At 51.3% G+C, this 25,501-nt stretch overlaps 3 protein-coding genes across 3 annotated transcripts; all 3 read left to right on the forward strand.

The window, feature by feature from the left end:
* Positions 1-5,683: 5,683 nt before the first annotated feature.
* Positions 5,684-7,575, forward strand: LOC146422280 (inositol 1,4,5-trisphosphate receptor-interacting protein-like 1). The gene has a single exon (XM_085046668.1). The coding sequence runs from the start codon at positions 5,755-5,757 to the stop codon at positions 7,456-7,458; it is 1,704 nt and encodes a 567-aa protein (XP_084902794.1). The 5' UTR covers positions 5,684-5,754; the 3' UTR covers positions 7,459-7,575.
* Positions 7,576-9,911: 2,336 nt separating this feature from the next.
* On the forward strand, positions 9,912-12,489 carry LOC146422281 (inositol 1,4,5-trisphosphate receptor-interacting protein-like 1). Its single transcript, XM_085046669.1, has one exon. The coding sequence runs from the start codon at positions 9,912-9,914 to the stop codon at positions 11,463-11,465; it is 1,554 nt and encodes a 517-aa protein (XP_084902795.1). The 3' UTR covers positions 11,466-12,489.
* A 2,466-nt stretch (positions 12,490-14,955) lies between these two features.
* Positions 14,956-18,516, forward strand: LOC146422282 (inositol 1,4,5-trisphosphate receptor-interacting protein-like 1). Its single transcript, XM_085046670.1, has 2 exons — positions 14,956-15,026; positions 15,332-18,516. The coding sequence occupies exons 1-2, from the start codon at positions 14,958-14,960 to the stop codon at positions 16,925-16,927; spliced, it is 1,665 nt and encodes a 554-aa protein (XP_084902796.1). The 5' UTR covers positions 14,956-14,957; the 3' UTR covers positions 16,928-18,516.
* The last annotated feature ends 6,985 nt before the right edge of the window (positions 18,517-25,501 follow it).

The following is a 25,501-nucleotide window of genomic DNA, read 5'->3' on the forward strand; positions in this document are numbered from 1 at the left end:
TCCCACGGGGAACAAGGGAGGGAAAGCACAGTTCACTACTGGGATGTTTGCAAATAAGTTGCTTTGAGAAAGAAAGGGAGGGGCAATTCACTCAGTGGAGTGCTTTACTTGAAGCCATTCCTCATAAAGGTAAAAGTATTTTTCATCAGTGGTGACTGTTGTCCTCTCCTGATTTTGCCTAGATTAAAAACTGCAAAACATGCTCTTGGTGGAGGCTGCTAGAGCTGTACAGCTTCAGTTACTGAGTGTCAGGGGCTTGTGACAAAGCACCATTGACTCCATGCCCCACCCCATCCGAGGGCTGATGCTGGCACCTCACACCTGCTTCATAACAAAAGTGATAACCTGTCTAGATAGCTGGGAAGGTAAATGGGGACACTGTATCTGGTGAACCAGCTGCCATTACCTTTATACACTGGAAAATCATGAATACATCTCACCTAGGTGCAAGTTATCATAGAAATCAAAGAGGTCATAGAATAGTTTGGGTTGGAAAGGACCTTAAAAATAATCTACTTCCAACCCCACTGCTATGGGCAGGGAAGCCACCCACTACATCAGGAGATGCCATGCTCAGGGCCTTATCCAATCTGGCCTTGAACACTGCCAAGCAAGTTAATAGAACCCTTCTTGTTAAACAAAACAAATTACTGCTGGCAGCAGCTCTTCTCTTGTGTTCCCCGGTACCTTGGGCCATATGGGCTGACAGACGTGTTCAATGGCATTTGCTTCTCAAGAAGGAGCTGAAGAAATGGAAGTGAGGCCTCATCACTGTAGCTTTCAGGTGAGGGAAACCAATAAATCCAGCTACTAAGCAGAACACTTCTCCATAATCTACAAACTGACAGGACTTCTGATGGTCCAGTTCCCTTGGGACTGCCCCACTGCCACCTAACCTGTGTCTTGTAGTTGCAGCAACAAGATCTGTTGGGCTGCCTGAGGCTGTGGAGGGTTGGGGTGTAGTTTCCTGGCAAGGGGTGGTGGCAGAATGTGGCTATCTTGGCACTGCAAACCTTGTGCCCAGGTGCAGTGAGGACCTGGGAGCTGTGAGTGTGCTAACACCCTGTCTGTCTGTCCCACTGCCTCCATCCAGGGAGCAGGGCAGACCTGGAGACTCAGCAGGTTCAGCCAGCCCTGCAGGGTGTTCATGAAGCACGTTCATGGGGATGAGACAGGATGAGTTCAAGTCAGGAAGTCATCCTGCAGCTCAGTCAGGCAGAGATGTTGGATGTTGGTCTTCTGGTGGGCTTGGCTTATTGGGACCCATGGCTGAGCTGGGCAAGGCTGGAATGGGCAACCTGCAGTGCCACTGGAACAAGGACTGACAGCCCTGGTTTGGGCTGGAGATGGATCCTGGGCCATGGAGGGTACAAGGGAAGCTGGGGTGGGCCGGTCATGGCCTTGGCAGACATGGGAGGTAGTGTGTCTGGTAAGGCAGTTAATTAACACTTTTTGTTCCTGAGCTAGGAGAGATCCATGATGCAGTTAAGGAGCTAGGGAAGGAGGAGCCATGCTGATTTCTTCCACCTGCATTATTTACCCTGACCATTGCAGGGAAGCCCAGGTAGTGATATCCACTGGTAATGGAAGGCAGGAGCATTTCCCGCCTGTGACCTGACATGCTGGGATAGGGTTTCCTTACGCTGAGTCCTGCTTTTCCTCCTCCACACTCCAGTCATACCCACAGTTCAGCCATTTCCTTTTTCTACATATGGCACTAGCTATCTTGCTGCAGCATTATGAATTCTCTGTCCTTAAGTAGATTATAGCCTAAAATAAATTCCAGTTTAATGGAAAATATTATCTGTTTCCATGGGAATTACTTACCATGTGATTGTGGTTGTGCTTCCTGTTGTGCTTAGGGCTAAAACCATTAAATGATCTGTATTTTTCACACTTTCTTACAGTTCTCCTATAAATACCTATTGCTCATGACTGATCAGAACATTCAGTCTTCAAACGTGGGTCATTTTGGTTTTTATGCTGTGATCTTACACCACATTATTAAACACTTAGGCTAAAGCTGAATTCAACAGAGATCCTCATACTTTCCAGTTTGTTATTTCAGGTCTGCAAAGCCAAATTCCTGCAGATCACTATCAGCTGTCAAGGAAATGGGCTGATATCCATGAGTGAAGAAAATCCTGAAGCTGGTCTCTTGCCCTTGGTAGCTGGATGAGATAAGACCTCTAGTGTTCAGGATATAAGGGCTGCTCTGCCAGGCAACCCAGTATTGAGAACTACCCAAGCATTGTGGGAATCCTGGCCCACAGCATTGGCAACAGTGATCAGCTGAGCCCAGCAAGGAGGGAGAGGTGTGGTAAAGACAGTTTAAGGTTTGGTTTTATTTTTCATTATCCCACTCTGATTTGATTGGTAGCAAATTAAATATGTTTCCCCAAGATGAGCCTGTTCTTGTCTCAACCCACAAGTCTTTATTTTCTCTCTCTGTCCAGCCAAGGTCAACCAAGCACAAGCAGTGAGTACTGATGCCTGCATTCCCCACCAAAGTGAGGCAGACACTCAACAGAGGAAGCATTTGCTCAAGACGCAATTTATTGACATCTCTGCACAGGGTGAAGTTCCCAGAGGGATTTGACTCTCTTTAAAAGGGAGGGCATTCAGTGTCCCCATGTTTATGGGAGTCTTTAGTTCTAGGCTCCTTGCCACGGCCTCTTCAGTTTCCAATGTGACTCCCAGAGGGGGTTTTTGCTGTTGAAGAAAGGTGAGGAAATAATTCCTGATGCTGATAAAGCATTATCTTCTCCTGTGTGCTCAGGCCGGTGGCATCTGCTCCCCAGGAAGTCAAGGATGGGTGGATACTCCTAAACAATTGTAAAGGTACTGAGGCCCTTTAGTGGTATCACACACTCGGACCAACCACAGTCAGATCTTCACTGCCAATTGTGTCAGCAGAAGAGCTGCTCTAGGTGCATCTAGAACCCTTCTAGAAGCTTCTCACAGAAGCCACACCTGTAGGCCTTCCACTCCTGACCTGCAATTTGGTCTACTTTGTGGGTACCTGGCTTTTGATTGCCTCAGGCTACACTGAGTGGCTGAGCTGGGGTGGGGACAAAGGGTGGGGCTGTCTTGGCTGTGATGTGCTGTGGCACCTCTGACATCATGGATGTCAGGAAAATTAATCCACAAACACCACAGGTTTATGTCCAAAAAGGAAACAGAGGCGTCCTATATCTTTATTCTGATAAAGGGAAAGAGTCCACTGAGGCACACACCCGACGGTGGTTTGCAGCCACCGTCTTCCTTTCCCCACTGGCTGAGGTACTTGGAAGGTACAGCCTTCCCAAAATGCCTGTCACATAATCCCCGGCCCTCTCCTCCCTCCCCGAGCCTGTCCCTTTACCCCAAAGTTCAGGTGCAGACCTACTTTGTTTCAAAAGTCAGGATGTTTGGACTCTGTGAGGAACTTGCAGCTTGCAGTCGACAGAGACATTAAAACGTGTCTCAAAGACGTTAACACCCATACCTTCTCCCATGGAATTGTTTGTAAAGACATAAGCACAGATCTTTCCTATCACAGTGGGTGTGTCACAGTGGGGGCAGCTATAAAAAGCCACAGCAGGTAATGCTGCCCCAGGACAGCTTGGGCAAGCAGTGAGTGCATGTGTGAAGGGGAGGCTGGGCTGGACGAGTACCCTAAAAGAAATGCTGCCTCAAATGCTTCCGCCTTTTTATTAGGGACTTTTCTCTCGGAGCACAGGAGCAGGCAACTGCAACACACTGCAAGCCAAGCAAGAGAGATGGAGGCCTGCTTGGCTGCCAGGGAATCTCTTTCAACAACTTAGGTGGCAAACAAAAGTGTATGTGCTCTGGTAAGGGATTTGGGCCTTTTGCTGGACAGTAAGGTCAGTAGGAGTCAACAAAGTGCCCTGGCAGCCAGAAGGGCCAGGCCTGTCCCAAGCTGCATCAGGCCCAGTGGAGCTTGCCAGTGCAAAGAAGGGATTGGGCCAAGTGCCCTCAGTACTGCTGCAGCCTCACCTCGAGCACTGTGTGCAGCTTTGGCAGCCACACTGCAAGAAGCATAGAGCAATGTTAGCCGCTGTCCAAAGGGGGCAAGAAAGATGAGGAAAGCACTGGCAGGCACTTTCTTATGAGGCACAGGCTGAGCATGCTGGGCTTGTTCAGCTTAGAGAAGAGCAGCCTGAGGGGCCACCTCACTGCAGTGTAGGACTCCCCGAGGAGGGGAAGCACACAGGGAGGTGTGGATCTGTTTCCTCTGGGATCCGCTAAAAGGATGCAAAGGAAAGGCTTAAAGCTGCACCAAGGGAAGTTCAGGCTGGTGATTAGGAAAAGCGTCTTTCCTGAAGCGTCTGTGGGGATGGTCCAGCAGTGGAACAAACTCCTTCCAGGAAAGGCTACTGGCCCTAGGCCTGTTGGTCCTAAAGAAGCAACTGGACACTGCTCTTAGATCTGTCTTAGAGACAGCATGGGGGTGAATGGAGTTCAGTCTGAATGACAATGAGGAGGGCAGCAGTGTTGATCTGCCTGAGGGTAGGAAGGCTCTACTCAGGGATCTGGACAGATGTAATGGATCAGTCAAATCCACCTGTAGGAGACCGAAGAAGGCAAAATGCTGGGTCCTGCACTTTGGTCACACCCACCCCATGCAGTGCTACAGGCTAGGTGAAGAGGGGCTGGAAAGCCAAGGAAGCAATGGCCCTGGGGGTGCTGGCTGATGGACAGCACTGTGCCCGAGTGGCCAAGCAGCCAATGGCATCGTGGCTTGTATGAGGACCAGTGGGGCCAGCGGGACCAGAGCAGTGATTGTCCCCTGCCGTGGGGCACCAGTGAGGCTGTACCTCAAATTCTGCATTCATCTTTGGGCTCCTCATGACAACAAAGACATAAAGGTGCTTGAGTGTGTGCACAGAATGGCAATGGAGCTGGGGAATGGTGTGGAGCACAAGTCTGATGAAGAAGGGCTGAGAACGGTGGGGGTGTTTAGCACAGAGAAAAAGCACCTCAGGGGGGACCTTATGGTTCTCATCAGCTCCCAGAACAGAGGTTGTAGCCAGGTGGGAGTCAGTGTATTCTCCCAGGAAACCAACCATACGACCAGAGGAAATTACCTCAAGTTGCTCCATGGGAGGTTTAGATTGGATCTCTAGGAATTATTCCTTCACCAAAAAGGATATCAAGCTTATGAACTGGCTACCCAGGAAAATGGCTTAGTCAGCACCCTCAGAAAGATTTCAGTTCATGTGGATTTGGCATTTGGGGGCCTGGCTGATTGGTGCAGGAGGCAGTGTTAGGTTTGGGTTGGACTGTGTGATCTTCAGGGTCTTTGCCAACCTTGACCATTCCGAGATTTAAGCGTAGCTCTACCAGTGTGGAGTCAAGGCTTGAACTCCATGATCCTCCAGGGTGCCTTCCACCATGCATATCTATGAGATTGCCAATGCAGGGCAGCTGATAAGAAAGACAAAAGAAGGACCAAAGGAAATTCTTTGAAGAAGATTTACTCAAAGGCAACCTTAAGCAGTACACCAGGGCCACTCGGAGTGGCCGAGCTGGGCTGGGGACAAAGAGTGGGGCTGGCCTGGCTGTGATGCACTGTGGCACCTGTGACATCACGGAGGACATGTCACAATGGGGGCAGCTAAAAAAGGCCCCAGCAGGCAACGCTGCCCCGGCAGAGCCCGGGCAAGTGGTAAGTGCACACGTGGCAGGGAGGCTGGGCTGGACAAGGGCTGGGGCAGAAACGCTGCACCCGGGGGTGGGTTCTCCCCGTGCATGCAGGGACAGCCCCTCACAGGGGAGCCTTGGGCAGGGCACACTGCTTCTGCTGCTCCTAGGGCAGCAGGACAAGCCTTGCTTCCTGCCAACTCTCTGGGGCCCTTTCCTTCCTGCCCCCACATCCCTGTGATTTCCACCACTGTTGCCCACTCTGCCAGCTCTCTCTCTCCCAGCCCCACTCAAGGCCTTCTCTCCATCCTCCTGCAGACCATGATTTCCTGGATATTCCTGGTCCTTGCTTTGTACACCATCATTCGGAACCTTCAGCCCAAGGGCGACAGTTTGGATGAGGAGACACTGCGTCTGCAAGTGGAGTTGCGTGCAAAGCGCATAGAAGAGGAGAGGATTCAGCTGGAGTGGGAGTTGGAGCAGCTCAGACTCCTGAATCAGAGCGGCTGGGCCTGGGGAAACCTGCTGGTGTCTGCCTTGCAGCACTGGCAGCTCTGGGCATTTGCTGGGCTCCTGGTCCTCTTGGCAGCATGGTTTATCTGGAGGAAAAGGTGCTGTGGCGAGGAAGAGAAGGAAAAGGAAAAGGAGGCAGAGGAAGAAGACCACACAGAGGACTATGACCTAAATTGGCTTCTAGAAGGGTGCATACAGTGGCCTGTACAGGACCTGGAGACTGGCTGCGAGAGGACAATGGTCCTGATGGACAACTTCCTAACTCTCCTTAGGCGTGAGGGAGGGACTTTCTCCCCAGTGCTGCAACAAGCCGTTGGTGTGGGCAGTGCCTTCGAAGGTTGGACTGGCAAGGAAAAGGACATTGTGTACCGTGTGCTCCTACCCCTCACTCCTCCCCGAGGACACACCTTCCACCTGGAGCTGAACAGTGCCAGGCAGAGGCCCAGCAGGAACTTTCGTGTCCGCGTGGGTCTGGTGTGCAGCTGCCCGAGGGAGCAGCAGGGTGCAAACATGCTATGCTTCCTCCACCACCCAGACGAGATTAGGAGGAGGACTGGGCAGCCCATCCTCCTAGACACCCTGTGCACTGGCTTCTACCTGGATGCACAGAAAACATCCCTCTGGTTCAGCCAACTGCTGAGAGACTCGTGGCAGCATTTGCCTCAGTCACACAGTTGGCATTTAGAGCTGCTCCCTCCTAGACGCTCTTGCAAACTCCGGCTGACCAACGCTGAAGAAAACCTCCACGTCAAGGTGCGGTTCGGGGTACGGCGAGGCGCCTCAGACATCTTTGTGAGCGGCCAGCCTAGAGGGTCTGGCACCCCAAGAACAACATGGTCTGAGACCTACGGTGTGGCAGAGATGAAGTTCTTCAGGCACATGGCCAGGCAGGTGCCCCAGGACAGCTCGCACCTCAAATGCCTGCAGCTCATGGCCTGTGTTCTTGAGCGCAAGCACTTCGCCACCTTTTCCCTGAAGTACATCTGGAAGACCATCGTCATGCGCCTGCTGAACACTGTCCCGCTGTCGCGGTGGCACAGCAGAGAGTTCCTGTTTCAGCTCTCGGATATCCTGGAGCACCTGCGCTTATCCCTGGAAGAGAAACACCTCGACCACTTTATTGTGGGCAACCAGAGGCTTCCGGAGGAGATCAGGTTGCCCCGAGATATACGAACGGCTGAGCCACCCAACATCTTCCACGGCCTGGCACAGGATCCGGCCGCCCACTCCGAGGCAATGGAAGCTTACCTGGATCTGCGCCATTGCCTGGCAAGAGTGCTGGCCTATGGCCACTGTTAGCGGGGCTTGTGCGCAGGGCTGTGCTCGTGGGGCTCGTGGCAGGTGGCAGAGCAGCAGCTCGTAGTGCTGGGAAAGAGAGAGGAGTGCGTGGGATCCATCGAGAGACGGAGATATATATGTGTCTATAACTATAGTATATATATGTATAACTACAAAGATTTCTATCAACAAATGTATGTTTAAATAGACCCATATTTTATAGAGAGTTTATTATTTCCATTAATTTTATGAAAAGATTTAGCATATGTATAGTGTCACTATCTGTAGAGATTTCTGTGACACATACTAACACTCTGTAGTTACAGCATTTATGACAGGAAAGACTTTTATTACATAGATATATTTCTTAAATACATATATAATGCATATCATGTCAAACATACCAAATTTTCATATGGACATACAGCCATATACAGTGTCACCATCTGTTGGGACATATAGTAAAAGTCCCATAGTTATTGTACATATGATTGGCAAGCCTCCAAATGCTTTGCTCTTGCTTCAATAAAATGAAAAATTGCAGAATCTGGACTGTGTAAGCTTTTATTGATCTCAGCCTGACCTCTAGTACTGGTAAATCTCACCAGTTGTGAATCTGGGCTCATCAGTAGTCTCATTGAACACAAGCAAACTTGCAGTGCTGAACTGGTTCTAATCTGAAATTAAGCCCAGCTGCCCCTGGGATCACAGAATCACAGAACGCCTTGGCTTCGAAGGGTCCTTAACAATCCTGTTGTTCCAAGCCTGCTGCCATGGGCAGGGACAACTTCCACTCTCCCAGGTTGCTCCAAGGCCCAAGCAGCCTGGCCTGGAGCACTGCCAGGGATCCAGGGGCAGCCACAGCTTCTGTGGGCAGCGTGGGCCAGGGCCTCAGCAGCCTCAGAGCCCACAGCTTCTGCCACACCTGCGGCCTCAGCCCGCCCTGCGGCAGTGGGAGGCCACTGGCCCTGGTGCTGTCCCCGCAGGCCCTTGCAAACAGCCCCTCGGCAGGTCTGCCGTGGCGCAGGGACTGAGAGGCCGCAGGAAGGTGCCCCAGAGAGGCCCCTGGAGAGCACTGGGGGCCAGCAGTGCCACCAGCAGGGCAGCAAGCAGGGCCTGGCGCAGCCATCGGGGCGGGAGGGCACAGGGCGGGCGCTGAGGCCCTGCCGGCTGGAGCAGGGAGCTCTGCTGTGCGGCCGGCAGAGAGCCGTGCCAGATGCTGCAGCAGCAAGGACACGGGGGTCTGGAGATGTTAGAAACCAGAGAAGAGCTTGAGAATGGCCACACAAGGATTAGGGGGTCTCCCTGTGCGGAAAAACAATCAGCACTCTGGAGATTTACGTGTGGAAAAGACACAGAGGAGTCCTGAACCTTTACTGGGAAACAGGGGAGAGGCCATGGGGCATTTCCTACGGGGTGTCTCAACTCGTTGGAGGATGTAGCCTCCTTTTTGTCCTAATTTCCCAGGTGCATCACTTTCTTTCTTCCCCCATTGGCAGAAGTACATGGAAGGTGCGGACTTCCCGAATCACCTTTCTGTGGCCCCTTCTAACATGCACCCTCTTGTTTTTTCTTATTTTTCTTTTTCTTTAATGTATCTAACCAAACACTACTAATAATTCTGCTAAGCCTTCATTCTTTTCAGGAATTTGACATGGCCTTGGCTAAGGAACAGGCTGTGCCCAGGGAAATGGCAGAGTCAGCACCCTCAGAAAGATTTAATAGGCATGTGGATTTGGCATTTGGGGTCCTGGCTGATTGGTGGAGTAGGCAGTGTTAGGTTTGGGTTGGACTGTGTGATCAGCAGGGTCTTTTCCAACCTTGACCACTCCGAGATTTAAGCGTAGCTCTACCAGTGTGGAGTCAAGGCTTGAACTCAATGATCCTCCAGGGTGCCTTCCACCATGGATATCTGTGAGATTGCCAATGCAGGGCAGCTGATAAGAAAGACAAAAGAAGGACCAAAGGAAATTCTTTGAAGAAGATTTACTCAAAGGCAACCTTAAGCAGTACACCAGGGCCACTCGGAGTGGCTGAGCTGGGCTGGGGACAAAGAGTGGGGCTGGCCTGGCTGTGATGCGCTGTGGCACCTGTGACATCACGGGGGACGTGTCACAATGAGGGCAGCTATAAAAGGCCCCAGCAGGCAACGCTGCCCCGGCAGAGCCCGGGCAAGTGGTGAGTGCACACGTGGCAGGGAGGCTGGGCTGGACAAGGGCTGGGGCAGAAACGCCGCACCCGGGGGTGGGTTCTCCCTGTGCATGCAGGGACAGCCCCTCATAGGGGAGCCTTGGGCAGGGCACGCTGCTGCTGCTGCTCCTGGTGCAGCAGGACAGGCCTTGCTTCCTGCCAGCTCTCTGGGGCCCTTTCCTTCCTGCCCCCACATCCCTGTGATTTCTGCCACTGCTGTCCCCACTGCCACCTGCCCCCCTCCCAGCCCCACTCAAGGCCTTCTCTCCATCTTCCTGCAGACCATGGAGTCCTGGATATTCCTCGTCCTTGCTTTGGACACCATCATTCAGAACCTTCAGCCCGAGGGCGATGCTTTGGATGAGGAGACACTGCGTCTGCACCTGGAGTTGCGTGCAAAGCGCATAGAAGAGGAGAGGATTCGGCTGGAGCTGGAGTTAGAGCAGCTGAGACTCCTGAATCAGAGCAGCTGGGCCTGGGGAGACCTGCTGGTGTCTGCCTTGCAGCACTGGCAGCTCTGGGCATTTGCTGGGCTCCTGGTCCTCTTGGCAGTATGGTTTATCTGGAGGGAAAGGAGCCTGAGGAGAGAGGAGAATGAAGAACAAAGAGATGGAGCAAATGAAGAAGACGATGTTGGAAATCAAGTCATGAATATTGTTGCAAATGCGCTGGACAATGATGATGCCAATGAAGTCGAAGACCAGGAATTTGATGATAACATTGGAAGGATTGTAATGGAGCGCATACAGTGGCCTGCACAGGACCTGCAGGCAGGCTGCGAGTGGACAAGTAACCTGATGGACGATTTCATAAATTACGCTGGACGTGTCTTATCTAACAGATTCTACCCGATGCCGGAACGAGCCATTGGGGTTGGCAGTGCCTTCGAGGGTTGGAGTCCCCGGGAGGACGATGTTGTTTATTGTTTTCTTGTACCCATGACTCCTCCCCAAGGGCATTCCTTCCACCTGGAGATGTCCACTGCAAGGCGGAGACAGGTGAGGAACTTCCGTGTCCGCGTGGAGCTGGAGTGCACCTGCACGAGGGAGCAGCAGGCTGAGAACATGCGGTGCTTCCTCCACCACCCCAAGGAGGAGCTGAGGAGGAATCAGGATCCCAGCCTCCTTCACACCCTCTGCACCGGCTCCTACCTCGATGTGGAGAAAACAACCCGCTGGTTCTACGTACTGCTGAGAGCAATCTGGCCAGCTTTGCCTCAGTCACACAATTGGCATTTAGTGCTGCTGCCCTACACACGCTCCTGCCGATTCAAGGTGACCAATGGCACAGAAAGCTTCCGGATTGAGATGCTGTTTGGGGTGCAGCGAGGTGACTCAGACATCTTTGTAAGCAGCCTGTCTAGAGAGCCCCTCACCCCAAGCACATGGTGGCCTGAGACGTACGACGTAGCAGAGATCAAGTTCTTCAGGCACATCGCCAGGCAGGCTCCCCCTGACAGCTTACACCTCAGGTGCCTGCAGTTCTTCACCCGTCTTCAGCTGGGTCTTGGCTTTTCCACCTACACCACAAAGACCATAGTCATGCACATGCTGAACACATTACCTGTGTCACAGTGGCGCAGGAGAGATTTTGTGAGGCGCCTTTTGGATATCAGCAGCACCCTGCGCTCATGTTTGCTAGAGAGACACCTCAACCACTTCATTGTGGCCAACCAGAGGCTTCCTGAGGTGATCACTGTGCCCCAGGATGTCCAAATGGCTAACTCACTCAATCTCTATCATCACCTGTGGATGAATCCACTTGCCCACTCCTACATAATGAGTAATTACCTCGATCTGCAACGCTCCCTTCGAAGAATCCTTTACAGGAACAATTGAACGAAGACATCTGGTCCTTAAAGGACAAGAGGGCATGTGCAAAGACTCTGGCAAAGGCCCCACAGCCTCTCCTGCTGCCTCAGCAGCTGGAGGGCCACCAGAGGGTTTTTCCACCTCCTTCTATCATTCCATTTCCAAAAGAAGTCACTCAGATCCACATGAAGCCCTACTTGCATGTGAACTTTCCCACTCCTATGAAAGCAAATGCAGAGAGCACATGCCTTACACGCATGGCCAAAGTCACCAAACCCCACCTGTAACATGCAGTTGTTCCAGCCCTTTGGGAAGGGCCAAAAATGACAGTATGAAGGAGGTGGGAATGTGGGGCAGAAAAAGACAAACAAACAGGGAAAAAAGACCGAGAGGACAAACCAGCTCTGCTAGCCATGGATTAGACAATGGACTGCGTCTCTCCTTGTCTCCAGAAGGGACACCTTTAGGTCAGCATTGTCCCAGCTGTGTTGGAGCTGACCTGCAATCTTGTATATATAAATATCTAGATTTTTATTTATTTGATAATTACATATAACGTATACATATTTTATAGTTCACTAGTTATCATATAAAACACTAAAACACAAAACCCAAAAGTAGACATCATAGACTAAAATAATATTAAAAGTAAGTAATATGTAATTAGTATAGCATTACAATAATAATTAAAAATATTTGAAGACTTTAAATTATGATTATGGATCAGTTATGCAGTACTATGAAGATTTTTACTTATAATCAAACAATAACAATATAGCACATATTTAGTGTTGTCACTATCTATTGTGACACTTAGTAAGGCTCAGTGCATTTATGTCTGGAACGATTTTCATAAAATAGATATATTTCATACATAGATAAATTATATAGAATATATTACATCTATAATATTATTTTTATATACAATTAAAGCCATATAGAATGTCACTATCTGTTGAGACATATAGTCATGCTCTATAGGTAGTGCATTCGTGAGTGGCAAGCATGAAACTGCTTTGCACTTTCTTCAATAAACAACAATCATGCAGAATCTGGACTGTGTGAGATTTTATTGATCTCAGCCAGACCTGTAGTATTGGTAAATCTCACGAGTTGTGAATCTGGGTGTCCCGTTCCGCTCTAAAAGGGGGACTCGGGAAGGATTCTTTTAATGGATTTCTCGGGAGAAAAATAATGAAGCGCCAACGCGGCAATATTCTATCTGAAAACTGTTTATTGGTAAAGAAAGGGTAAGTGTTCCTACCCAAGGGGGACAGGAAAAGGAACAAAGAAGAGAGCCAGAGAGAGAAATGGAATACAGGGCAAATCGCTCCCTCGGTACACCGGGTGCCCCGTCGGTGAGCGTTTGGCAGATGGAGTGTGCGCTGCGAACTGCTGGAGTCTGCGTGGCTCCCGTGGCGGAGGATCAGAAACGGGACTCGAGGCGGCCAGGGTGGGAGCACGGTGGCTGCAGGCAGCGGCGGCTCAGGGCTGGGTGCAGACAGGGTGCAGTAGGCAGCAGTGGCTCCGTCTTCAGAGAAGCAGCGAGCAGGAGGTTGTCCCGGCGACGCTGCGGCCTCGGGCAAGCAGCGAAGCACAGCAGGACATGGGCAGAGCAGGACAGCCAGGAAAAGAGCGGACTGCAGGGAGAAAAAATGCGAAGGGGGCGCGGGGGGTAGAGCTGACCCTCCAGGTGAGCCCCTGCTCCCTCCAAGAAACCCAAAGAAAATGGCCCCCGGTTGTGTCCCAGTTAACTCCTTTTATGTGCTTGGCCCTCCTATAGAGTGCTTCCCCGCGCACTTTTTCGGCGCGTCTTTCCCCGGGCATCCGGGGATCTGCCCCACCAGGGAGAGGGGCGTGCCTTGCACAGCAGCAGTGGAACCTTCCTCTCTCCTGATTGCTGCCCGGCGAAGCCTCTCGGGGGACAGAGCTCCCAGATGTATACAGCCCCTAAAGTAATTTTTCCACCTCACATAGAACACATATTGAGGCATAAATAAAAATGGGATCGGGCTCACATACTGGGCTCATCAGTACGTTCATTGAACTCAAGCAAACTTGCAGTGCTGAACTGGTTCTAATCTGAAATTAAGCTCAGCTGCCCCTGGGATCACAGAATCACAGAACACCTTGGCTTCGAAGGTCCTTAACAATCATCTTGTTCCAAGCCTGCTGCCAAGGGCAGGGACAACTTCCACTCTCTCAGGTTGCTCCAAGGCCCAAGCAGCCTGGCCTGGAGCACTGCCAGGGATCCAGGGGCAGCCACAGCTTCTGTGGGCAGCGTGGGCCAGGGCCTCAGCAGCCTCAGAGCCCACAGCTTCTGCCACACCTGCGGCCTCAGCCCGCCCTGCGGCAGTGGGAGGCCACTGGCCCTGGTGCTGTCCCCGCAGGCCCTTGCAAACAGCCCCTCGGCAGGTCTGCCGTGGCGCAGGGACTGAGAGGCCGCAGGAAGGTGCCCCAGAGAGGCCCCTGGAGAGCACTGGGGGCCAGCAGTGCCACCAGCAGGGCAGCAAGCAGGGCCTGGCGCGGCCATCGGGGCGGGAGGGCACAGGGCGGGCGCTGAGGCCCTGCCGGCTGGAGCAGGGAGCTCTGCTGTGCGGCCGGCAGAGAGCCGTGCCAGATGCTGCAGCAGCAAGGACACGGGGGTCTGGAGGTGTTAGAAACCAGAGAAGAGCTTGAGAATGGCCACACAAGGATTAGGGGGTCTCCCTGTGCGGAAAAACAATCAGCACTCTGGAGATTTACGTGTGGAAAAGACACAGAAGAGTCCTGAACCTTTACTGGAAAACAGGGGAGAGGCATTGGGGCATTTCCTACGGGGTCTCTCAAATTGTTGGAGGATGTAGCCTCCTTTTTATTCTGATTTCCCAGGTGCGTCACTTTCTTTCTTCCCCCATTGGCTGAAGTACATGGAAGGTGCAGACTTCCTGGATCACCTTTCTATGGCCCTTCTAACATGCAAGCTCTTCCTTTTGTTATTTCTCTTTTTTTAAAATATCTAACCAAACAGTGGTAATAATTCTGCTAAGCCTTCATACTTTTTGTCTAAGTTCAGGAATTTGACATGGCCTTGGCTGAGGAGCAGTCCGTGCCCAGGGAAATGGCAGAGTCAGCACCCTCAGAAAGATTTAAAAGTCACGTGGATTTGGCATTTGGGGGCCTGGCTGATTGGTGCAGGAGGCAGTGTTAGGTTTGGGTTGGACTGTGTGATCAGCAGGGTCTCTTCCAGCCTTGACCATTCTGAGATTTAAGCATAGCTCTACCAGTGTGGAGTCAAGGCTTGAACTCCATGATCCTCCAGGGTGCCTTCCACCATGCATATCTATGAGATTGCCAATGCAGGGCAGCTGATAAGAAAGACAAAAGAAGGACCAAAGGAAGTTCTTTGAAGAAGATTTACTCAAAGGCAACCTTAAGCAGTACACCAGGGCCACTCGGAGTGGCCGAGCTGGGCTGGGGACAAAGAGTGGGGCTGGCCTGGCTGTGATGCACTGTGGCACCTGTGACATCACGGAGGACATGTCACAATGGGGGCAGCTAAAAAAGGCCCCAGCAGGCAACGCTGCCCCGGCAGAGCCCGGGCAAGTGGTAAGTGCACACGTGGCAGGGAGGCTGGGCTGGACAAGGGCTGGGGCAGAAACGCTGCACCCGGGGGTGGGTTCTCCCCGTGCATGCAGGGACAGCCCCTCCCAGGGGAGCCTTGGGCAGGGCACGCTGCTGCTGCTGCTGCTGCTGCTGCTCCTGGTGCAGCAGGACAGGCCTTGCTTCCTGCCAGTTCTCTGGGGCCCTTTCCTTCCTGCCCCCACATCCCTATGATTTCTGCCACTGCTGTCCCTACTGCCACCTGCCTCCCTCCCAGCCCCACTCAAGGCCTTCTCTCCATCTTCCTGCAGACCATGGAGTCCTGGATATTCCTGGTCCTTGCTTTGGACATCCTCATTCGGTACCTGCAGCCTGTGGGCGACGGTTTGGATGAAGAGACACTGCGTCTGCACCTGGAGTTGCGTGCAAAGCGCATAGAAGAGGAGAGGATTCGGCTGGAGCGGGAGTTGGAGCAGCTGAGACTCCTGAATCAGAGCAGCTGGGCCTGGGGAGACCTGCTGGTGTCTGCCTTGCAGCACTGGCAGCTCTGGGCATTTGCTGGGCTCCTGGTCCTCTTGGCAGTATGGTTTACCTGGAGGGAAAGGAGCCTGAGGAGAGAGGAGAATGAAGAACAAAGAGATGGTGCAAATGAAGAAGACGAAGTGAGAAATGTGGATGCAAATGCAGTGAACAACAATGATGGTGGAAATGAAGATGGCAATGACGCTGTAAATGCAGCAAACAATAATGAGGCAAATGAAGTCGAAGACCAGGAATTTGATGATAACTTTGGAAGGATTGTAATGGAGCGCGTAAGTTGGCCTGCACAGGACCTGCAGACAGGCTGCGAGTGGACAACGGACCTGATGGACAACTTGACAAACTACGCTGGACGTGTCTTATCTAACAGTTTCTACCCAATGCTGGAACAAGCCATTGGGGTTGGCAGTGCCTTCGAGGGTTGGAGTCCCCGTGAGGACGATGTTGTTTATCGTTTTCTTGTACCCATGACTCCTCCCCAAGGGCATTCCTTCCACCTGGAGATGTCCACTGCAAGGCGGAGACAGGTGAGGAACTTCCGTGTCTGCGTGGAGCTGCAGTGCACCTGTACAAGGGAGCAGCAGGCTGAGAACATGCGGTGCTTCCTCCACCACCCCGAGGAGGAGCTGAGGAGGAATCAGAATCCCAGCCTCCTTCACACCCTCTGCAGCGGCTCCTACCTCGATGTGGAGAAAACAGCCCGCTGGTTCTACGTACTGCTGAGAGCAATCTGGCCAGCTTTGCCTCAGTCACACAACTGGCATTTAGTGCTGCTGCCCTACCCACGCTCCTGCCAATTCAAGGTGACCAATGGCACAGAAAGCTTCCGGATTGAGATGCTGTTTGGGGTGCAGCGAGGCAACTCAGACATCTTTGTTAGCAGCCAGTCTGGAGAGTTCCTCACCCCAAGCACATGGTGGCCTGAGACGTACGACGTAGCAGAGACCAAGTTCTTCAGGCACATCGCCAGGCAGGCTCCCCCTGACAGCTTGTACCTCAAGTGCCTGCAGTTCTTCACGCGTCTTCAGCTGGGTTTCGGCTTTTCCACCTATACCACAAAGACAATTGTCATGCACCTGCTGAACACATTACCCGTGTCACACTGGCGCAGGAGAGATTTTGTGAGGCGACTTCTGGATATCAGTGAGGCCCTGCATGTATGTGTGGAAGTGAGACGCCTCAACCACTTCATTGTGGCCAACCGGAAGCTTCCTGAGGTGATCACTGTGCCCCAGGATGTGCAAATGGCTCAGTCACTCAATCTCTTCCATCACCTGGAGATGGATCCAGTTGCCCACTCCTACGCAATAAGTAATTACGTGGATCTGCGACAGTCTCTCAGAAGAATCCTTGAGGGTGAGGATTGAGAGAGGTTCTCCTGCAGAGCTGTGCTTGTGATGCTCACAGCTGGCAGCAGAAAACCAGCTCACAGTAGAGGGAAAAAGAGAAGAGAATGTGAGATTATTAGAGGGAAGGGAAAATGCTGTGCAGTAGCACTCTGCCATCAGCAGAAGCAGTGTCATCTCAACGCTCTCCCCAGCACTGCATCCAGTGATGACCAGGTTGGCTACAAAGATCATGGACCATGCAAGAGGAAATACTATTATTCCTTTTTGTGTTCTCTGGCATCAGCATGGAGAACCTCCTCCCTGGGGAGAAGCTGTCACAGACCTGAGCACGCAGGACATGGAGAAGGCACTGCTCAATGGGCACTTGGAATTGCTGCCACACCTTTCCGCTAGAGCAAAAGCACACTCGGAGAGTCAAACCGGATGGAGCTGAAGACGCCATGGCCAGGGGCCCTGTGGGAGAGTCCCATTACCACCACGACTTTTTCTTTAGAGTCCCCACCTTTTTCTTAGAGTCCATTTTCCCTCTCAGAGCTTTACCTTGAGCAAAGATGCCAATCCCGGAATCCCAGAAGAGTTAAAGTTTGAAATGGCCACAGGTCAGATCATCTGATCCAGGGGTGCTCCAGCAGGCTCTTCCTGCTGCGCATGCAAAGAATTGCGTTCAGATGGCTCTTGGCTATCTCTGGTGAGGGAGACTCCATAACCTCTGGGCACTGTGTTCCGGTGCTCAGTCGCAGCACTAAATGCCAGATGCGCTGCAGAGTTGCTTTAAGTCAGTGGAGAATTGATGGGGCTGGGTGAGAAAAACATGAGCTGGGCCCCTCCCCTATCCTGCCCCTGGCTCCAGCGAGGCCTAAGCACGGAATGATGTCTGGAGTGAACCAGAGGCCTCACAGCCCAGTGCTGTTTCCCAGAGGCCCAGAAAAGCACCTGCACCTCTCTACTGCCATTAGCCTCACTCTCCCTTCACGGCACAGAACAAGCTGTGGCACAAATGTGGTCCTTAAAGGAGAAGAGGATATGTACAAAGACTCTGGCAAAGGCCCCACAGCCTCTCCTGCTGCCTCAGCAGCTGGAGGGCCACCAGAGGGTTTTTTCCACCTCCTTCTATCATTTCATTTCCAAAAGAAGTCACTCAGATCCACATGAAGCCCTACTTGCATGTGAACTTTCCCACTCCTATGAAAGCAAATGCAGAGAGCACATGCCTTACACGCATGGCCAAAGTCACCAAACCCCACCTGTAACACGCAGTTGTTCCAGCCCTTTGGGAAGGGCCAAAAATGACAGTATGAAGGAAGTGGGAATGTGGGGCAGAAAAAGACAAACAAACAGGGAAAAAAGACTGAGAGGACAAACTAGCTCTGCTAGCCCAGGATTAGACAATGGACTGTGTCTCTCCTTTTCCCTGGAAGGGACACCATTAGGTCAGCATTGTGCCAATTGTGTTGGACCTTGAAATCTCGTATATATAAGTATCTAGATTTTTTTATTTCCTGGATAAATTTATATAATGTATACCTATTATAACTATATGATATAGTTAATAAAACTAATTTAAATAGTTTATTAGTTATCATAAATAATATCAAAATTCAATCAAAGAAAACCATATACTAAAATAAATAATATCAAAAGTAAGAAATATGTACTTAATGTATCATGATAAATAATAACTATAAATATTTGACAACGTAATTATGATTAAACAATAACAATACAGCACATATTTAGTGTTGTCACTATCTATTGTGACACTTAGGAACTCTCTTAGTGCATTTTTGTCCAGAAAGATCTTGATAAAATAGATATATTTATTCCATAGATCACATATATAGAATATATCATATATATATTATTATTTTTTATACAAGTAAAGCCATATAGACTGTCACTATCTGTTGAGACCCATAGTAATGCTCTATAGTTAGTGCATTTATGACTGACAAGCCTCAAACTGTTTTGCTCTTTCTTCAATAAACTACAATAATGGAGAATCTGGACCATGTAAGATTTTATTGATCTCGGCCAGACCTCTAGCATTGGTAAATCTCACCAGTTGTGAATCTGGGCTGGTGAACAATCTCCTTGAACTCAAGCAAACTTGCAGTGTTGAACTCACAGCGGGGACCCTGCTCTGGGGCCAGGCCAGGCCGCAGCAGGGAGCACCACATGGGGCTGTGCCCGGGGAGGGAACAGCTCTGCCCATGGACAGGGCTCAGGGAGCAGGGCAGCAGGGCCAGGAGTGCTGGGCACAGTGAGAGGGGAGCACATGGCTGCAGTCACAGCCTGGCTGCCCTAGGCAGGCCCAGCAGTAAACAGGACACAGGGCAGGCAGGAGCCCCCATCCAATCTGTGCCCATGGGCCAGACCCCTCCTGGATGGATCCTGGGTCTTGCCCTGACCAAGGTGCATCACCTTGTACTTGGTCTCTTAAACCGCATGGGATTACCATGAGCCTGTTTCTCGAGCTTGTCTGTGTCTGTCTGGGTGGCATCCCATCCTTCAGGTGTTGCAACTGCACCACTCATATCCGCTTGGTGGTATTGGCAAATATGCTGAGGGTGCCCTCAGTCCCTTTGTCTATGACATTAATGAAGATACTAAGAAACACTTCTCCCAGGACAGACCCCTGAGGGACACCACTGGTCACCCATGTCCATCCTTACTCGGAATCATTCACCTTTGGATGCAGCCCTGCACGCAATTTCTTATCAATCCCACAGTCCAGGCACCAAATCCATCCCTCTCCAATTTAGAGAGGATGTTGTGGGAACCATGTCAAAGCCTTTACAGATGTCCAGCTTAATGACGCCTGTAGCCCTTCCTTCTTCCCTTCATGTACTTGCTCCATCATAGAAGGCCACTGGGTAGGTCAGGCAGGACTCACCCTGGCTGTCCCAAATCACCATCCTGTTCTTCATGTGCCTTAGCGTAGCTTCAAGGAGGATGTGTTCCGTGATCTTCCCAGGCACAGAGGTGAGGCTGATGTGTTGGTCCTTTCCAGAGTGCTCCTTTCTACCCTTTTTTAAGGTGGGTGTAGTGGGTTGACCTTGGCTGAATGCCAGGTGCTCACTATCACAGGAGCCACTCTATCACTCCCCTTCCTAGTGGGACAGGGGAGAGAAAATGAGATGGAAAACAAGTACTAAGTGGAGACAAAGCTGTTGACTAAAGCAAAAAACCCAAGAGTTTGTGCATGCATAAGTAAAGGAGAAAAACATTTAGTCTCTACTTCCCATCGAAGAGTGATGTTCAGCCACTTCTTGTGAAGCAAGCAATTTCACTTTCTCTGCTCTTCTCATTCTCTCTGGGATGTTGGGCCTATTGCACTACACACCTTAACAGAGCAGAGCGACACTTTCTAAGGAGAGCTCTATTCAGCTTAGAAACTGAGCCGTGAATGGCCTCTAGCTGGAGCCAGAGGTTTATGTATTCCACTCTGGTCCTGGAGAAGTGAATGGCTGCAGATATGCTTGCCCTCTCCAGAACATCAGTCTTCCCTCATTTCTAGTTGGTTCCTAGTCTTGTTAAAGCAGTCAGAGCAGGGGAAGAGGGGAATAACCATTTCCAAGAGTTTGGCTAGTGCAAATCACACTACTGATGAATAAAGGATGGAAATTGCCCACAAAGTACTTGATAAGTTTCTCTGCTCCACTCTAGCAGCAGTTTCTTTTGTATGGTGATCCTTTCTCTTGTGGGGGTGACGCAAAATACAAGAAAACAAGCAGAGCCAGCAATCAGAGTCCAAGTCGTGTCACTGCAAAGAAAAGGGGTTATTCTCTTACTACATTGCAACACAGGGGTGAAATGAAAACATGCCTGTGTCGGGTGTAGAACGCTGCAACAGATCACAGCCGTAGTGATAGCAAAGGCCTGAGCACAGAGAAGGGAAGGGAGATGGGGAAGAGGCTGGAGAACAAGTTTGATGAGGAGCAGCTGAGGGAGTTGGAGGAGCTCAGCCTGGAGTTGGAGGAGCTCAGCCTGGAGAAGAGGAGGTTCAGGGGGGACTTTCTCACTCTTTGCAACTCCCTGACAGGAGGGTGCAGCCAAGTGGGGCTGAGCCTCTGCTCTCAGGGAACAAGGGACAGGACAAGAGGAAATGTCCTCAAGTTGTGCCAGGACTGGTTTAGATCGGGTATTAGGGAAAAATTTCTCCACTGAAAGGGTTGTCATGTACTGGCACTGGCTGCCCATGGACTTAGGGGAATTGCCATGCCTGGAGGCATTCAAAACATGTGTGGATGTGGCCCGTGGGGTTGCGAGGTGGATTTGTCAGTGTCAGGTTTGTTGCCTCCGAGTTGATGGCAGGATGAGTGTGGGGCAGGACACAGCCCAGATGCTGGCAGCTGGGAGCTGACTCAAGCCATACAGATGCACCTTCCACACAGGCTAGCACTGGTGCTGGCAGCTGAGCTGCCAGCAACATGCCCTGTTCCCCTATTGCAGAACCCTTCCAGGTTCAAGCTGGGGCAGGGAAGGAGGGGTCTGCAGCTCTCCCAGCTCCTGAGCACAAGGTGAGAAAGAGAAAGGGTGTTTCCCACCAATCCCTTCAAATGGCACATGGTAGCAGAGGAAAGAGAGGGGCAAAGGCACATTTTTGGCACTGAGGCAGCACTGAGAGTGGAGCACTCACACCCAGGTGTGCAACATGGAAAATGCCACAAGTCTTCCAGCAGAGGAAAAAGCTGCAAACAAATTACAACACAACCACCAAACCCAAGCATTAATGTTTGAATTTTCTGCTCCAGAGATACAAGGGCAGAAAGCTGGAGCCTAAGCTGTACTGCATTAGCACCTTGTTGAGCTTGTCTTGTCCTCTGTCATCCTTCAGTGTGAATCTGACCTGCTTTCATGGGGAATTCAGGGTTTGCCCAAACTGGGGCCTTGCTGAAGGCAAAGGCCAAGGAAGGGCTCTCACTTGTGCTGCCAGTCCCATGGAAGCCCCAGAGCAAGAGAGCATTTCTTGGCTGCAGGGATCCCATTTCAAAGTCTGGCCTTGCAAGTCAGTAAAATCCACACGGGCATCCTGGGACATTCCAGCACTGACTTGCATTACAAAGCTTTAAACTTTGTACCAGGAAAATTCGGGCTTTTCCTTCTGCTTTGAAAGGGGATGGATTCCCTTGGTTGATGCATGTGGCACAAAGGTTCTCCTAACATGGAAATGCTTCCTGGCCTGAATCTCTGCTGCCCACTGACAACCCATTTTGTCCCACTGGATCAGGGGAACTACAGTGCAAAAACATCACCTTTCTCTCCTCTAGGAGGAGCTAGCTTCACAGCCCAAACCTCTTTCCCCTCCATGCTGTAAAAATCAGGCAGTTCCCACAAAGCCAAACTGTGTTCCTATCCAAGTTTTGCAGTGGGATGCTTCAAGGACGTGCAGTCTTCCAAAGTGTGCTGCCCCTATGTCTTGGTTTGAAAGACAGGTGTCTGCCAAGAGAGGCTGAACCCTCCCCTAGAGCAGAGGATGTGATTTTCCTTCCCCTCCTCCCTCCGAATTATTTAATTTAATAAATCAAGGGCTTTCAGGCAAAGGTATGGAAAAAAGGAGTATCAGTTCTTTACTAGTATCTATAAACAAACAATAACAGTAATAGCAAGCCACAACTAGAACCAGAAAACCAAACAGCAGATAATGTGAGCTGCTGAACTTTCTCCCGTGTGGTGTAATCACGGTTGCAAGCAGCAGGGGCGCTGTTGAGCTCCCGGCCGGCCAGGGCAGGTGCGATGACTCCCGAGCGGCTGCAGGTGGCGCTGTGGCGCAGGGTCAGGTCACTGTTCGGCAACTGCAATGGCGACGGGCTGAGGAACACGCAGCGCAGCAGGAATAGCTCAGGGCAGCGAGGGAACAGGGCAGCAGGAGCGGGCGCTCTCTCTCTCTCTCCGGTCAGCGAGAATCTCTACAGTCACAGCAAACGCTGTGGTCTCATGCGGCAGAGGGCGGGGGCAGGCAGCAGAGGCAGCCGGACTCTCCTGGCAGTAGCCACGAGGGAAACGCAGCCCGGGGGGAGGGGGGAAAACGTGCCCTTCCCCGTGAGGAGAAAAGTTGAATCAAAGCTCACCCAGCCAGGAGGGAAGAGAAACAGGGCAGAGTTGGATCTCCTCTGGTAGCAGCTGGAAAGCTAGGAGGCAGCAGCCTCTCCCCTCAGCGTCCGAATCACGAGAGAGAGTGTTCTCCAGCAGGCTCTCCCTTACCTAGCCCTGCCCAAAACCTAGCCATTGTCCTTTACAAAAGGCTTGATCACTCTGAACATCGGACCATTTGTAACCTGGCAACAAGAATGGGAAGGAATTCTCAACCCCCAACATAATCCACCCCGAATTTTTTTCCATTCCAACACGTTATATTGAGCTTAAACATTTAGATTATATACACACATGCATTACTCTAATTATATACATATATACATACAGATATGGATACACGCACAGTGTTATGGACAATTTAACCTTAACTAAGGTCTCCTTGAGGTATGCATCGTACTTTTCCATCTTTTTGCATCACCCACCAGGTACACCTTGGACTCTGAGCGAAAACAACCCCACGGGTGGGTTTGTCTTTGCCTGAGGTAGAATCAATCTAAACAGTTTTCTCTAGCATGTCTCTCATGTGTACCACTGGAACTTTATCTCCGTTTGCTGTTTGCAGGGGTTCAGATTGAGCAGGGCTAGCTCGGTTGGTGGAACTTCGGGTGTTAACTAGCCAGGTGGCCTTGGCTAAATGTTGTTCCCAACCTTTAAAAGTCTCCCCGCCTAAAGCTTTTAAGGTGGTTTTTAGCAGACCATTGCATCGCTCTACTTTGCCAGCAGCAGGTGCATGATAAGGAATGTGGTACACCCACTCAATGCCATGTTCCCTAGCCCAGGTGTTTATGAGGCTATTTTTAAAATGAGTCCCGTTGTCTGATTCAAGTCTCTCAGGGGTACCATGCCTCCACAGGACTTGATTTTCAAGGCCCAGGATGGTGTTACGGGCAGTGGCGTGAGGCACAGGGTAGGTTTCCAGCCACCCCGTGGTGGCTTCTACCATTGTGAGCACGTAGCGCTTGCCATGACGGGTTTGAGGCAGTGTGATGTAATCGATCTGCCAGGCCTCTCCATACTTATATTTAGACCACCTTCCACCATACCACAGGGGTTTCACCCGCTTGGCTTGCTTGATGGCAGCACACGTCTCACAATTATTGATTACCTGGGAGATACAGTCCATGGTTAGATCCACCCCTCGGTCTCGTGCCCACTTATAGGTGGCATCTCTGCCCTGATGACCTGAGGCATCATGGGCCCAACGAGCTAGGAACAGCTCCCCCTTGTGTTGCCAATCCAAATCTATTTGTGACACTTTTATCTTTGCAGCTTTATCCACCTGTTCGTTGTTTCGGTGTTCCTCATTAGCTCGGCTCTTGGGGACATGGGCATCTACATGACGGACTTTCACAGGTAGTTTCTCCACCCTAGCGGCAATGTCCCGCCATTCATCAGCAGCCCAGATTGGTCTTCCTCTACGCTGCCAGCTGGCTTTCTTCCACCTTTCCAGCCAACCCCATAGAGCATTGGCTACCATCCATGAATCAGTGTAGAGGTAAAGCTTTGGCCACTTCTCTCTTTCAGCAATGTCCAGGGCCAGCTGAACGGCTTTGAGTTCAGCAAGTTGACTCGATCCCCCCTCTCCTTCTGTAGCCTCTGCGACCCGTCGGGTGGGGCTCCATACAGCTGCTTTCCACTTCCTATTTGCCCCCACAATACGACAGGAACCATCAGTGAACAGAGCGTAGCGTGTTTCATCTGGTGGCAGTTGGTTGTAAGGTGGAGCTTCCTCTGCGCGAGTCACTTGTTCCTGCTCCTCTTCATCCGTGAGGCCAAAGTCTTCACCTTCGGGCCAATTTGTAATTATTTCTAAGATCCCAGGGCGATTCGGGTTTCCAATACGGGCGCGCTGTGTGATGAGAGCAATCCATTTGCTCCACGTGGCATCGGTGGCATGGTGGGTTGAGGGAACCTTTCCCTTGAACATCCACCCCAGCACTGGCAGTCGGGGTGCAAGGAGAAGTTGGGCTTCCGTACCAATTACCTCTGAGGCGGCTTGGACTCCTTCATAGGCTGCTAGGATTTCCTTCTCGGTGGGAGTATAGTTGGCTTCAGACCCTCTGTAACTTCGGCTCCAGAATCCCAGTGGTCGACCTCGAGTCTCGCCAGGCACCTTCTGCCACAGGCTCCAGGACAGACCATTTCCCCCGGCTGCAGAGTAGAGCACATTCTTCACTTCTGGTCCTGTCCTGACTGGGCCAAGGGCTACCGCATGAGCGATCTCCTGCTTGATCTGAGCAAAGGCTTGTTGCTGTTCAGGGCCCCAGTGGAAATCGTTCTTCTTGCGTGTCACCAGGTAGAGAGGACTCACAATTTGGCTGTACTCGGGGATATGCATCCTCCAGAAACCTATGGCGCCTAGGAAGGCTTGTGTCTCCTTCTTGTTGGTTGGTGGGGACATCGCTGTGATCTTGTTGATGACTTCGGTAGGAATCTGACGTCGGCCATCTTGCCACTTCACTCCTAGGAACTGGATCTCTTGGGCAGGTCCTTTGA

The sequence above is a fragment of the Lichenostomus cassidix genome, unplaced genomic scaffold (genome assembly GCF_008360975.1).
Source record: "Lichenostomus cassidix isolate B80296 unplaced genomic scaffold, HeHo_3.0 HiC_scaffold_846, whole genome shotgun sequence".
Lineage (NCBI taxonomy): Eukaryota > Metazoa > Chordata > Aves > Passeriformes > Meliphagidae > Lichenostomus > Lichenostomus cassidix.